At 43.5% G+C, this 14,025-nt stretch overlaps 1 protein-coding gene across 2 annotated transcripts in view; it reads right to left on the bottom strand.

Moving 5' to 3' along the window:
• The window catches only part of TMEM131 (transmembrane protein 131), a 174,562-nt gene that overhangs the window by 114,871 nt on the left and 45,666 nt on the right, over positions 1-14,025 (bottom strand). For both annotated transcript variants that reach the window (XM_081068933.1, XM_081068932.1), the window contains exons 2-3: positions 13,390-13,451; positions 4,007-4,047 (exon numbers count right to left, since the gene is read on the bottom strand). In XM_081068933.1, coding sequence (XP_080925059.1) covers positions 4,007-4,047; positions 13,390-13,451 — 103 coding nt within the window. The remainder of the gene's footprint in view (positions 1-4,006; positions 4,048-13,389; positions 13,452-14,025) is intronic.

The raw sequence follows: 14,025 nt of genomic DNA, 5'->3' as shown, positions 1-14,025 counted from the left end.
AAGGAGTGAAGTTAGTGCTGGTACTGATTGTAACATGCTGTGTTCAACTCAAATAAGTCCTGTGTGCACAGCCAGCACTGCACCACGGCCAGCAGCTCTTTAAAGAAGATTCCGTCATGTAACTCACAGCGGTATTAAAACAAATTAGAAAGGGTAAGCCACAAGGTGGGGGAGAAAAGCAAAAGAGAGTACCCCAGGAAATTTGGGTTTTCTATGGTTTTTGCTGCCCACAATCTTGAGGTCATGAAAGCAGCAGCCCTTTCCCTGGCAGAATGTCCTGGAAGCCACTGGAACCCAGGCCGCCCAGAACTGAAGCAGGTAACAGTGTGGGGGGAGGGAAGGAGGCGGCCTCACTGTCGTACAATCCACCAGCTAGAGCATCACTATGTTAACTAGCTTTTCACGACACAGACCCCCCTGGAGCGGGTATGGCTCACCTACAGAGTAGAGTTTTGACGCGGGAGAGCTGGGACAGGCTATATGAGAAAGGCCGGGCTGGAACTACTGGCTTCTGGGGCAGCATGTGGACGCAGAGTGACTCCAGCAGGTCAAGGGGCAGTGGCCATTTCTAATGCTCAGTGACGCTGGGGTGGCCCGAGGAGAGGCTGGTAGAGGCGGCCGGCATGCTGCCCCAGTGGAGACCAGCTCTGGAGCCAGAAGCCAGCCTTCACCGCAGCTGCGACCTGGGCCCTGGGCACTGCCCTGAGGAGGGGCGTGAGACACCCGCCAGGTGCCGCACCCGGCGTGTCTCAGGGGCCGTGATCCCTGACAACTGCAGCCTGAGGCCTTCCTGACTGGATTCTACGGGCCTCGCCAAGTGTGCTGCGTTCTGTCGCAAGGTAGACTGCGTTCTGCTACTTCATCAATGCATGTGCTTTATGATGTCACCAGCAGCGGTGTCCCCACGGTCCTTCAGGAGCCCCGAGTACAGAGCAGACACCTTCAGAACCTGCAAGCCGACCTCTTTCATCCTCTCTCATGTGCTCCCAGTCATGGGCATTGCCCCTCCACAAGTCTCACTGGCGTCCCTACTCCTCTTTCCAGTGTCCCCCAATTCCCGCTAACTCCCCAGAGTCCTCTCCTGGTTAGAACACTGGCTAGAAGAGTGAACACAGTGCGATACGAAAAAAGTCAGCGAATGCAGCACTGGGGGGCAATCGGGGACACTGCCCCTTTGGCCTTGGGCACATCCCTGGGGTCCTAGAGTCTCAGCTTCCTCGTGTCACACAAAGGGGCTCAACAAGACAACCTATTAGGGTGTCTTGTTTAGAATTATCTCTATTTGGTAACTTTCATCTGAGTGAAATTTGCAAACTAAACCCAAACTCTGACACTTTTATAGAATAGTTTGTATCTGAACCAAAAAAAAAAAAAGTCATTTCTGTTCTTCCACAACTACACATTTACAATTTGTGTTGTTATGCAACTACACATTTTGTATTTTCATTTCACAAACACATTTTCATTGAAGTTACTCATGTTTAAATGAGAGCTGAATCTGCCTGTGGAGCACTGAGCCCATACAAAGGAACTGGCCAAATCCTTCCCATGTCGGACCATCACGTGCCAGGGAAATTCGGAGACTCTACCTGCTCAACGTCACATGTTTTCAAGAACTGACTTATTAAAGGTAATTCACAAGTGCAGCCCTTTAGTTTAAGATTTTGGTGGGTTGATAAGAGGCTAAAATCTCAATTTAGGTTTGTATGTTGCTCTAGACTGAATCGTATCTGCTCAACGTTCATATGTAGAAACCCTACCTCCCAATGTACTGGCATGTGGAGGTGGGCCTTTGGGAGGTGATTACGGTTAGATGAGGTCATGAGGGTGGGCCCCCACGATGGCACTGGTGCCCCTAAAAGAGACACAGAAAGCTTACTTCCTCTCTCCGTTCACCATGTAAGGATGTAAGGCAGACACAGCTCCCACTGGGGAACCAAATCTGTTGGCGCCCGGAGAGCCTCCAGAACTGGCAGAGATAAACGTCTGTTGTTTAGTTGCTCAGTCTATGTGGTGCTGTTACAGCAGCTGCACTGACTCACACATTTTGGTGCCCAATCCAGTTCCATACCCACAGGCTGTTACGTACCAATTTGAACTTAATGCTTATCCAATAATGGTCTTGGTCAGAAAAGAAAAGTGAGTTGTGATTGTTTTAAATGTATCTGCAAATCCTTCCATATTCCTGCCATCAATAAGTGGGGGTCACTATCCTCCCCTTGCCCCATCCCCTCAGTGCCTTGAATCCTTCCATGCCAAGCTAAGTGACTGGCTAATCAAGAGCACACGACTTCAGAGGGTAGGTCATAAAAGATGACTGGGCTTTCACTGGTTTTCTCGGGGATGTCCACTCTTGGCGTCCAGCCCAAGTGCTGTGAGAAGCCCAAATGAGCCTATGAGAAGGCCCACAGAGGGGCCATATGTAGGCATTCTGGCCCAGCTGATGTCCTGGTAACAAGTCAGCATCAATATGCGAGCCATCAGGCCTCCAGCTCGCAGCCATCGAGTCACGCCCAGCTCTGCAGTCTCCCCAGGGAGCACCCCCCCCCCCAACCCTGATCCCCACGGAGCAGAGGTAAGCTGTCTCTGTCTACATTCCTGACCTGCGGAGTCTGACAGCACAGAAAGATGCCTGGTTACGCCACTACGTTTAGGGGGTTTGTTAGACAGCTGCAGCTAACAGGTAGTGGAATGTGAGATCAGAATATCATTATGTACTGACAGAAATTCTTTATTGTACCACGAAAATAACTAAAGCCCAGACCTTGATCAGGATGAATAACATCATTTTCATAAATGTACCCAGTATGAGTCCATAGCTAATTTCCTAACTGCTGGAATAAAGGATCAAGAAGCACAAGGTAACAGATGTGCTTTTCTCCTCACCTATTTGGCTCAAGATGGCCAGAGAGTTCTGGGATGCTTCGATGGTTCAGCCAAGGTGGCATGAGGCTGACTCGACATGGCCTGTGAACAGTCTGCCCAGAGTGTGTGGGGAGGCTGGGAGCGCGCCGTTACACTTTCTAATCCCAGCAGCACAGCGGTCTAGGCCTGACGGCAGTAAGCGTCCCTTGGGCAGGGCAGTCCCCACGGGCAGGGCAGTGGGGAAGTAGGGCCAGGAACGGCAGATGCGAGACAGCCTAACAATGGCTGCTGAAGGAGGGGTACTGTCACACTTATGGAGTTTGAGTTGCCTTATCTGAGTATTTGCTACTTCTGTCTCAAACTAAAATTCTCTGTTGACGCTGTCTGAATGTCACTGGTCTGAGGACAATCCTGCATGTAGGACGTACTCCAACATTAAGGATCTCCAATTCACAGAGCTCTCCTTCCCCTTCAGACGCCAGCCGCAGGCTCGCACGGGACACGAAAGGGAAGCAGGCCAGTACCGTTCTCCATACTGTCTCCCTAACAGATGTGAAGCCACCAGAAGACCAAAGGACTTGGAGGTGGGAAGGTGTCCTCACATTCACATGCATATACAGATTCTCCTACTACCTGAAGGTCAAACAACTCCCCTATTTTAGGTGTTTAAAGCGGGTCTTTTAGTCATGACACTGGGTTTCCTGCTCTCAGTTCCTCTTCTGGGGCCCGCAGGTAGAAAGACCCCTGGAGATACAGGGGACAGCGATGGTCGTCCATAGATGGCAGGGAGAGCCATGGGAGGCAGTGGAGTGACAAGGTTGACCCACTTCGGAAGCCAGGGGTTTCAGCTTCGAGGAGAAGCCCTCGGGGACGATGGGGAGGAACGCCACGCAAGGCACCACCCGCAAATGCAGATTTACCCCCGCTCTCGCCTACACAACACTTGAAATACACGATGTAATGGCATTTGTAATGTTTTTCCCTTTTCACCCAGAAAATGGTGAAGGAGCACATGGCAGGAATCCTCCAGAAGGAACTGAAATTGTTAGTACCTAACTATGTCTACAAAATTGTATAGACTATTATATATATATATATATACACACACACACACACACACATATATATATTCCTTCCTTACCTTTTCTGTTGATATGAACTGAGTCCAAGTGTTGTCTCAGTCTGTGAAAGGAAGAAAGCAGTGGTGAAAATACTGAAACCACATATTAACACTACAGATATATGCTGGATCCAAAATATTTTATCGTACTTTCAACTTTGATCTAATGCTCACTTGGATTTTCAGGTTAAACCTGCCCCCCTAATCATATGATTAGCATTATAGTGTGCCATATAGATTTGGCACACTATACACTGGTATGTGTCCCCCGCTTACCCAAAGCTCGCTTTCCACCACTTCACTCTAAGGAAGCCCTACATCAGTACTCGTTTCCACTAACCGAAAGAACCCCAAAGAGGACTTCCCCTTTTACGAACAAAGGTGAAAAGTTCAAAGAGCGTCCCGCGTCTGTTCTGCAGTGGTTGTCGCAGAGGCAGCTGCCCGAGCTCCTTCCGGGAACCACACTGGGCGTCTCAGCATCCAGCCTCAGAGCCCTCACTGTGTCTGGGAGCAGCTGGGCTTTGTCTCCACTGAGTCTGATGGGTCCTCGGGAATCAAAATGGCCTGAGAGAGCTCATGAGGGTGTGACACTCAGTGTAAAACTGGACGTAATTTAGAGCTTTGATCATGATGAGCAAAATAAAGACAATGTGCCTGCAGTGAATTTGGGGTCTGGAAACACTCAAAAATTTCTCCACAGAACTTAATGGTAATTGCTTCTATGCTTTCCGCCATTTCGCATTATGAAAGGTTGCAAAGGAACCTCTACTTCTGGATAGCGGGGGCAACCTATAATTCAGAGAGAGAATCGTTTGGATGACTTTCAACACACGTGGAAATCATACAAAGGAACGGGCCTGGTTTTTAGCGTTTGTCGGACCCATACTGCCTCCAAGGGAGTCTGCCTCAGTCACCTGGTGGGCTCCCATGCCTCTCGCCGTTCCCTGCTTACTCCTGCATGCCGGCTGCTGGCATAACAGTTCCTGCAGCTACGGAGCTCAAGGAATGGGGCAGGGGATAGTCATTAGAACTAAATAAATGTGTTTACACACCGAGTAAAGGACTGTGGCAGAGAACAGGCAGGTGATGAGTTAAATGTGAGGAGGGAAGGCCCATCTGCAGAGACCACTGAAGCCTGCAGGGTGAGGAGCTGTGTGTGCAGGAGGCAAGGTGTGTGGGGGTGGGGAAAACAGCACGTGCAGAGGTCCTCGCACATGAAGAGCCTGGATGCTCAAGAAACAATCACGTCTATTTGGCTGGAGCTTAGAGGGAAGAAGGAGAGGAGAGGGTAACGAGGCTGGAGGGCTAGGCAGGGGCCAGATTACCTTGTGCTCTGGTAAGAGGCCATGGTAAGGAGTCTGGATTGTGTATATTCTAAATGTAACACACGGGGTCTGATGGAGTAGGAGAGACAGGCATGGTTTTAAAGACATTTTTCTGGCTTTAGTGTAGAGGACAGATTAGAGGAAGGCAAGAAAGAAAGAAAGAAAGAAGTTGGGAGGCAACCGATAAAGGAAATGAACTGCTTAATGATGATGTGGGAGAAAAAGCTCAAGTCTAAGGAATACAAACCATCAGTGAACTTACCCCTCAAAGTTAGCTTCTCCATTACAATTAGAAAAAAGCAGTATCGTTCCCATTAATATATATGTTTTGAAACGGTATTTTGGAGAATTTATATGGGGGGAATGTGGTAGATGTAAGAAAATGTCCTTATCTTTTGAAAGTGAATGTGAGGGTGAAGTGTCAGGATGTCTGCAATTTAAAAAAAATGTCTCACCAGTGTAATCTGCATGTGGAGTTATGTGTGTGTAACAAACCTGGTACAATGTTCACAACTGTTGGGCCTATTTCAGTGGTAGATGAATGGGTATTCATTCTAAATTCTTCAATTTTCTGTACTTCAAGAAAATTTCTTTAATTTTTTATTATAGGAGACAATATTTCCAAATCGTATACTATTTGACAAAGGATTAATATACATACTATATAGAGAACCTCCATAACTCAGCAGCAAAAAAATGACAACAAAAAATCAACCTGATTTAAAAACGGAGAGGACTTAAATAAACGTTTCTCTAAAGAGGACATACAAATGGCCAGTAGGCACATGCAAAGCTGCTCAACGTCACTAACCATCAGGGAAATGCAAATCCAAACCACCACGAGGTACCACCTCACTCCCATCAGGATGGCTGCTATCCAGAAAACAGAAAACAAGCATTGGTAGGGATGTGGAGATGCTGATACTGGGAATGTAAACTGCAGCTGCTGGGAAGGATGGTATGGCAGTTTCTCCAAAAAGTCCACAATTACCATGTGATCCAGCAATCCCACTTCTGGGGACAGACCCAGAAAGCAGATAGCAGTGACTCAGGGAACGAGACAGCCAACCTCTCAGCAGCATTACTCACAACAGCTAAAGAGTGGAAGCAACCAAGTGTCCATCAACTGACAAACGGACAAGCTAAATGTAATTTATACCACAGAACATTACTCAATCTTAAAAAGAAAGGCAATTCTGATAATGCGACTACACGGATGAACTTGACGACTAAGTCTACACTTACACTAAGTGATATAAGCCAGTCACAAAAGGATACATACTGTTAAGATTCCACTTGTACGAGGTCCCTACAGTAGTCAAATTCATAGAGATAGAAAGTAGAAAGTGGTTTGAAATATAAACTGACAGGAACAGAAAGCAGATCAGTGATTGCCCAGAGACGAGGGCAGAGGTGGCAGGATCCGAGTGTCAGTGAACTTTTGTGGATGATGGGTAGGTTTCACTCTCTGACTGCAGCAATGGCTCCACAGGTGTATAAATATGTCAAACTTCAAACTGCACACTTTAAACATGTACAATTCACTGCATGTCACTTACACTTCAAACAAAGGGCATGACTTAACAATTGTAGAACAGCGAAACTGGTTCCTATTTGAAGTTGACAGAAAGGGGACTCAGGAAGTATATCACACATGCACACTTTCTTGAGAGAGAAAAGATCTTCATGAAGACAATCTAGCCAGAAAGATTACTCATGAAGAATTGCAAATGAGGAAGCTGTCTTGAGAAAGACAGGCAGATACTCAAGGTAAATGAACTGTGGAAATAGGTTAGGATAACAGAAAGTAAATGTTTTTGAAGTATAAGCCACAAAATAGAAATATAATCATTTAACTATAATAAAGAATAAAAATCTCAGGACATGCTAACAATACACCCCAAGTACAGAGAAAAAGGAAGAGATCACAACAGACACTACTTTCTTTCTGCAGTAATTATTCCTCCTCCTCCTCATGTTTCAATCGCGATATTCAAGAATCATTAGACTGTACTTGCAAAGGTTCATTTCTGGGCACTCTGCTCTGTTCCAGTGGTCTGTGTGTCTGTCTCCATGCCAGTGACAGCCTGTTTTGGTTACTGCAGCGTGTAGTTAAGTTTTAAAGGGAAGCATGAATCCTTTCGCTTTTGATCCTTTTCAAGGACATTTGGCTACTTGAGGTACCTTGAGTTTCTACATGAATTTTAGGACGGGTTTTGCTATGTCTGCGATAAAAAATAAAAAAACCAAAACACTGGAATTTTGATAGGAGTTGCAGTGAATATGTAGACTGCTTTGGATAGTAGGGCATCTTAACAATATTAAGTCTTCCAGTCCATGAACATGGGCTATGTTTTCACTTATTTATATCTTTAATTTCTCTCAGCACAACATGGATGAATCTCAAAATAATTTGTTTATACATTTCATTGTACAAGTCTTTCACCTCCTTGGTTAATTCCTAGGTATTTTATTCTTTCCAGTGCTATTGTAAATGGACTTCTCCGTCTGGCTCCTTTTTGGCTTGTTCACTGTGAGTGTACAGGCACACCTTTCACTGCCCTTCACTTTACTGCACTTTGCAGACAGCACATTTTCATCAATATCAAGGTGAGATCCTCCAAGAGCAAAACAATACAACTCGCTGAAGGCACAGAAGATGGCTGGCATTTTTAGCAATGAAGTATTTTTAAATTAAGGTACGTATGTACTTTTTTTTTTTTAGACATATGCGTTGCACACTTACTAGAGTACAGTTCAGTGTAAACACAAATTTTCCCCAGTGCACTGAGAAAACGAAAACATTCACATGACGCACGCTGTGCCGTGAGCTTGACTGTGCTGATCTGGAACCAACCTGCACTGGCTCTGAGGCCTGCCTGCCTCACAGGCCATGGAAGTTGGATGTGCCTTACCTAAGTCAGCCAGTGTCTGTGAGGAGTCATGCCTGCTGCAGTCTTGTCAAGTCACCTGGACGCCTCAATGTTTCCAGCGACAGGAAATTCACTTCTCCCAAGGAAACAAACCTATCTGGTTCTGCAATTCTTAGCTTAATTTTAATACTTTCGATTAAAATAAGTTGACACTTGAAGAGCGAAACTTTTTAAAAAGGTGTGTAACTTTCAATGACCATTTCAATAGGAATTTTAAGACAGTAAATCTCTTTAATCTCCTCCTCTTACTGCAGTCTTTTTCTACACTTTGAACTGTCTTCTTTGTGTGCATGTGAGAGAAAAATACTCATTTGAATCATCTTCCTTGCCTAAAATGTGCTTCTTCAGCACTTAGGTTTCCTCTTAGATAAAAAGTACATACTGTTTTTGTATCCTGCTACTTTGCTGAATTCATTTATTAGTTCTAACAGATTTCTTTGTAGAAATTTTAGGATTTTCTGCATAGGAGATCCTATCATCTGTGAACAGACAATTTACTTCTTTCCAATTTGTAGGCCTTTTTTTTTTTGTCTGACTAGTCTGGCTAGAACTTCTAGTACTATACTGAATAGAAATGAGCTGAAAGGAAAAGCTTTCATTGTTTTTCACTATGGAGTATGATATTCACTGTGGGATTTTCATATACGGCTTTTATTATGTCGAGGTGGTTTCCTTCTGCTGCTAATTTGTTGAGTTTTTTTTTTTTTTAATCATAAATGTGTGTTGATTTGTCAAATCGTTTTCCCTGCATCAATTGGGATAATCATGTGGCTGTGTACTTTATTCTGTTAATGTGGTGTATCACACTGATTGATTTTCATGTTTAACCATCCTCACATTCTTGGAATAAATCCCACTTTTCTATGTATCAGTCTCTTAAATCATGTAGAAAATAAAAAGTGGAGTTTCAAACCATTGGTACAGTAATACTAGCTTTTATAATTGCCCATGTATTTCCTTTCACTGAGATATTTGTTTCTTCACTTGGCTTTCGAGTTGTTGTCTAGTTTCCTTTCATTTTCATTTCGGATTCCCTTCATCATTTTTTGCAGGGTGGATCTAACGGTAGTGAACTTCGTCAGCTTTTGTTTATCTCGGAATGTCTTCATTTCTCCCTCACTTTGGAAGAACAGTTTTGCCAGATATAGGATCCTCAGGTGATAGTTTTGTTTCTTTTACAGCTTTGAATATATTGGCCCACTGCCTTCTAGCCTGCAGAATTGGTGATGACAAGTCTGTTGACAACCTTATTAAAGATCCTTTGTGTGTGATGAGTCACTTCCCTCTTGCTGCTGTCAAGATTCTCTGTCTTTCAGCAGTTTATCATCTGTTGTGTGTACAAAACGGCCTCTCAGACCAGCCCACCTCCTAAGCACACCAATTAGGAATTTATCTCTTTTCTCTAAGCAACCCCATTAACCTCAGGCAGCAGAGTAACAGAAAGTAAAGTGTAAGAGCTTTGGAATCAAACTTGCTTTTTATTCCTCCTACCCCCCTTATTATTAGTAATGAAATTTGGGGCCAATTCATGAACTAGCCGAGACTCCAACAAGTGCTCAAAAACCACGTTAGTTCCAGCTATCACGCCCTCTCATCTGAGCTTCCCTCCAGGGCTCTGGACCGCCCTGTGGTGCGTACAGATAACAGATGCCTGTAAGTTAGTAGAAAAACCACTGAGCATACAATGAGCATTAAGAATATTTATGACCACTGTTTCTTGACAAAGTTGGAACACAAAATTACAGATTCCTATAGTGACGGGCTATAGAAGAACATACTAAACTCTATGTATGCTCTCAACTCACGAACATTATGGAGCTTGCCTGCCAACATCTTCAAATTCTGTTCGTTATTCTGGCAGAATAGTGAAAAAATACAGAGCTAGCCTTTTCCTTGGGCTTTATCTTCATTTGTTTCAAAAAAAGTTAATTAGGACAGATTAACGCTTATAAATGAGAGAATATCTTTTTAAATTCAATCTGAGAATCTTTCAAAGGAACACGTTAGGAAGAGCCAACTCTTCAATCAGCTAACTCTGATCAGTTAGGGCTGGAATAATGGTTTGAGATGTTCACCCAGGACTCGTGTGGTGAGGAGTCTTAATGCCTGCCTCTGCTGCTGAGACGCAGAAATGTTCTGTGCTCACCTCAGGGACTGTTGGATCTTTATAAGGTCTGTACACCAAATCTCAGTCATCCTGCCAAGCAGGAAAGACAACGGCCCAAGCACCAACTACAGAATACGTGGGCTAGGGGTTCCTGCTGTGTTACTCATAACCCAGTGTTACCGGGGTAACCCATGGAAGGACAGCACTGGAGGACAGACAGCACATGCCTTGTGCTGTGGAAAGAGCTCTGACACAAAACAGACCGTGTGCCTCCTGCCGGTCGGATTCCTGCTCTCGCAACTGAACACTGAGCAAATTATTTAACTTCTCTGAGTTTCATTTACCTTATCTTAAAAAAACAAAACAAAACAAAGCTAATCCAATCTTTATCAGGTTTGGCAATTTTTACTGACTTATCATCAACTGAGTTTTTAGGACTAAAACCATTATTATGAGCCAAGCCGCATGAATGTAACACAAATTGCAGGATCTGGGAAGAAATGCGCTCAGGCCAACGTCTCATTTTAAGTAACATAAAAGCAGGCTGTCGCTTTGCCTTAGCGCCCAGCCACACCCTGAAAGTGCACCTCTGCTGGGTGCAAGTAAACGGCTTGCAGGAGCCGGTGGGGAAGGCCGTCAGTGCGGAGAGGCTCACGCAGGACACGAAGGAGCGACACTGGCAAGAGTGTCCTGGGTGGCTTCCAAGTGTGAATCGCCATGTCTCTCAGATGTAAAACAACAAGGCTGTCGCTTTAATTCAATTTGGAGAAACCTGATATATACTCTGCTACAGAAATACTTATGTAGATATTTCTGTTTTAATTATGGTTCTAAGAGGCCAGGTGTTATTTAAGAAATACTTAAACCTATTAGAAAATTATTGTCAGAAAGAATGATACTATGTCAAAATCAAAACTGTCCCTAGGAAACACCCTTCAACAATAAAATGAACAATTTGTATACATCAGTTCAAATCGTATCTTTCGCTCCTTGGGGCTATGAAACACATTACCTATCTACAGCATCTCAACACTGGTCATTCTGCAGGAGTCTAAGTGAGGTTTTACTGCAGCTGAGGGAACCAACTGGTACCACCTGCCCTCAACACCTTTCCACTCCAAAATGACCTCTGCCAGATCTGAGGTCTCGATCAAGCTGTGGTCCAAGCATTTCAGCAGACCCACTCCATATGAGCAAATCACATCCCAGTCAACAAGTTCTGCCACAGCAAATCCACTTAGACATGGACTGACAGCCTCCCCCAGCAAAAGTACAAATAAGGATCCAGAGTTTTCAAAATGAACGATCAGCTTGCAACCTAGATGTCCAGTTCCTCAATCAATAAAGAATAAACTACACTTGGAGAATTTCCCAGAAATTCTGTCCTGATTTCCCCGCCACCCAGATCCTGCAAACAACCCATGAAGGGAGATATTTAAGAGTCATTCTTATAGGGTTCTCCAAGTTCTCACCTTGTAACAGACTGAAGAACTAGGGGGAAAAAAAGACTGGGATCATTTTCTAGCAAGAAGGCATTACAAAATTAGACCATTATATTATCTGCAGGTTTTCTTTTATTAGTTTCAGGTGTACAAAACAATGTACTAGCGAGACATTTACACTCCTCACAAAGTGATAACCCACCTCCCCCAAGTTACTACCCTTCTGACATCGTACGTAGCTGTTACAGTTCCACTGACTGTATTCCCTAGGCTGTACATCCCATGACCATATATATAAATAAAATTATAGCTGACATTCACTATTATTCTGAATATTATCTTCAGTTTTAAAACACAAAAGCCACACAAAGATTTACTGCAAGTACCAGGCAGACACTGCCTGATGTTTCTCAACCTCTCTTACATACAGGCGTGAATGATACATTTAACAATTCAGAAGCAGGGAAACCGCTGTCATCCAGAACACTTACTTCATTCAGAGAAAAATAACCTTAAAATGCATCACTTTTTATCTTGCTCTCTGTTTGGCTTAGTGTCTGAAATCCAAATTTATGCTAAAATGCAAATAGAAATCTTATTCCAGGTCCCTAGCAAAACTATTTCTCTATATCCTTTACCTAACTTTAATGTTTACTTTCCTGCCTTTATTATAAGCCACAGGAAGTAGTCTTTCAGTACTATGTAAGTCATAGATGTAGTCATAAACAAGTACCCAGATCCATCATGGGCAGTACCGTGTAACAGACTAACAATCACACCTAGAGGGCAGGCCCAGAACTCTACTGCCAAGCCCACCCCACAGTCACAGAATCTTCGGCAGCTTTCTTAATCCAAAACTTGGATTTCCCTTGAGTATGAAGAAAAAATCATCCGTCGTGCTACCAAATAACATGGTACTTGAAAATAAATGCTGTCCTTACAAAGTGGCAAGTACTGTTAAGATAAGCACAGAATATGATAAAAGTTTGGAAGAAAGGAGGAAACACCTCACTCTGCCATAGACATCGGAGGATTGATTAAGATGGCTTTTACTGTCCCTTTCAGCTCTGAAATTCTAGAGCAGATTTTTAGCTGGGAAGATTGAAATAGGCTTCATGGTGCCCTGTGAGCTAGGTCTGAAAGAAGGACAGGATTTTATCAGAGTACACTTTCTAATTTTATGTAAAATACATTTCAAGATGGGTTTTAGGATGGCAAGTGGAAAGATGACAGAGATGTAATTACAGACAGAACTTACACTCTCTGGGCAAGTTCTCATCCAGATAAACTTCTGAGAGCCAACATCTGAATTCGGTGTTTCACCAACTGGTTCCACACCCCCAGAGCTCACTGGTCCCACTGTTCCTGATATGAACCCCCCACCTCCAACCTGCCAACACCACCCAGAAATATTTAATTTAAAAGATAATTCATACAGCTAAGGATGTTTTTATTACCAACGACTCTACTGACCTTGCTGGACATAAAGCTCATAAAATACATGGCACAGAAGCCAGTTATATTTTTAAAAGAAAAATAATCAGACATTATTCAAGGCTTGACACTGACATAATTCTTCAACTTAAAATCCAATTACCTGTAGCAGCCCTCCGTCATCAAAACGCAGGACTTCTATGACGCTCTCCGACGGAATAAAGGCTGTGAAGGAAACAAAACATTATCACTTAACAGAAACATATATTTGATTTAAACAAAGTCCTTTACCTTCAAGTTAACAGACACAATTTTATATTTTAAAAATGTACTGCCTGATGGTGATAATTAAAGAGGAAAATATGACTAACTCTTCAGGGTTTTAGCTACAATCAAATGCTTTCAAATAAAGCAATGCAATCCAATTAGAAACTAATTTTAACAACATACAGCCTGCGTTAAACCACTTGCAAAGTATCTGCCAGAAAGCACAAAATAGTCAAATTCAACTAGATGCAGCTAATTATTTTCACTGATAGATTACTGGAAATATCATCAACACACAGAAAGGTCATTAGAGGACTGTTATTTTCCTCAAAAATGATAAGCTGAACAGGAAAAACTGGGGCCGGTATAGGAATTCTGTATTAGCTTTGAAACTTTTACATAAAAACTAAAACAAAAAGTTTACTTCTGAAAAACACGAAACACTCCTCTTTCTTTTGCTGTCACACGGCATCCATGGACGCTTCCTCGTTGGTCTCTGGGTATCCAGGGAAGACACTTCCCGTCTGGTCCC

This window comes from Rhinolophus hipposideros (assembly GCF_964194185.1).
Source record: "Rhinolophus hipposideros genome assembly, chromosome: 12".
Taxonomy (NCBI): Eukaryota; Metazoa; Chordata; class Mammalia; order Chiroptera; family Rhinolophidae; genus Rhinolophus; species Rhinolophus hipposideros.
Note: the sequence above shows the minus strand (reverse complement) of the source record. Positions and strands in the feature narration are given on the sequence as shown.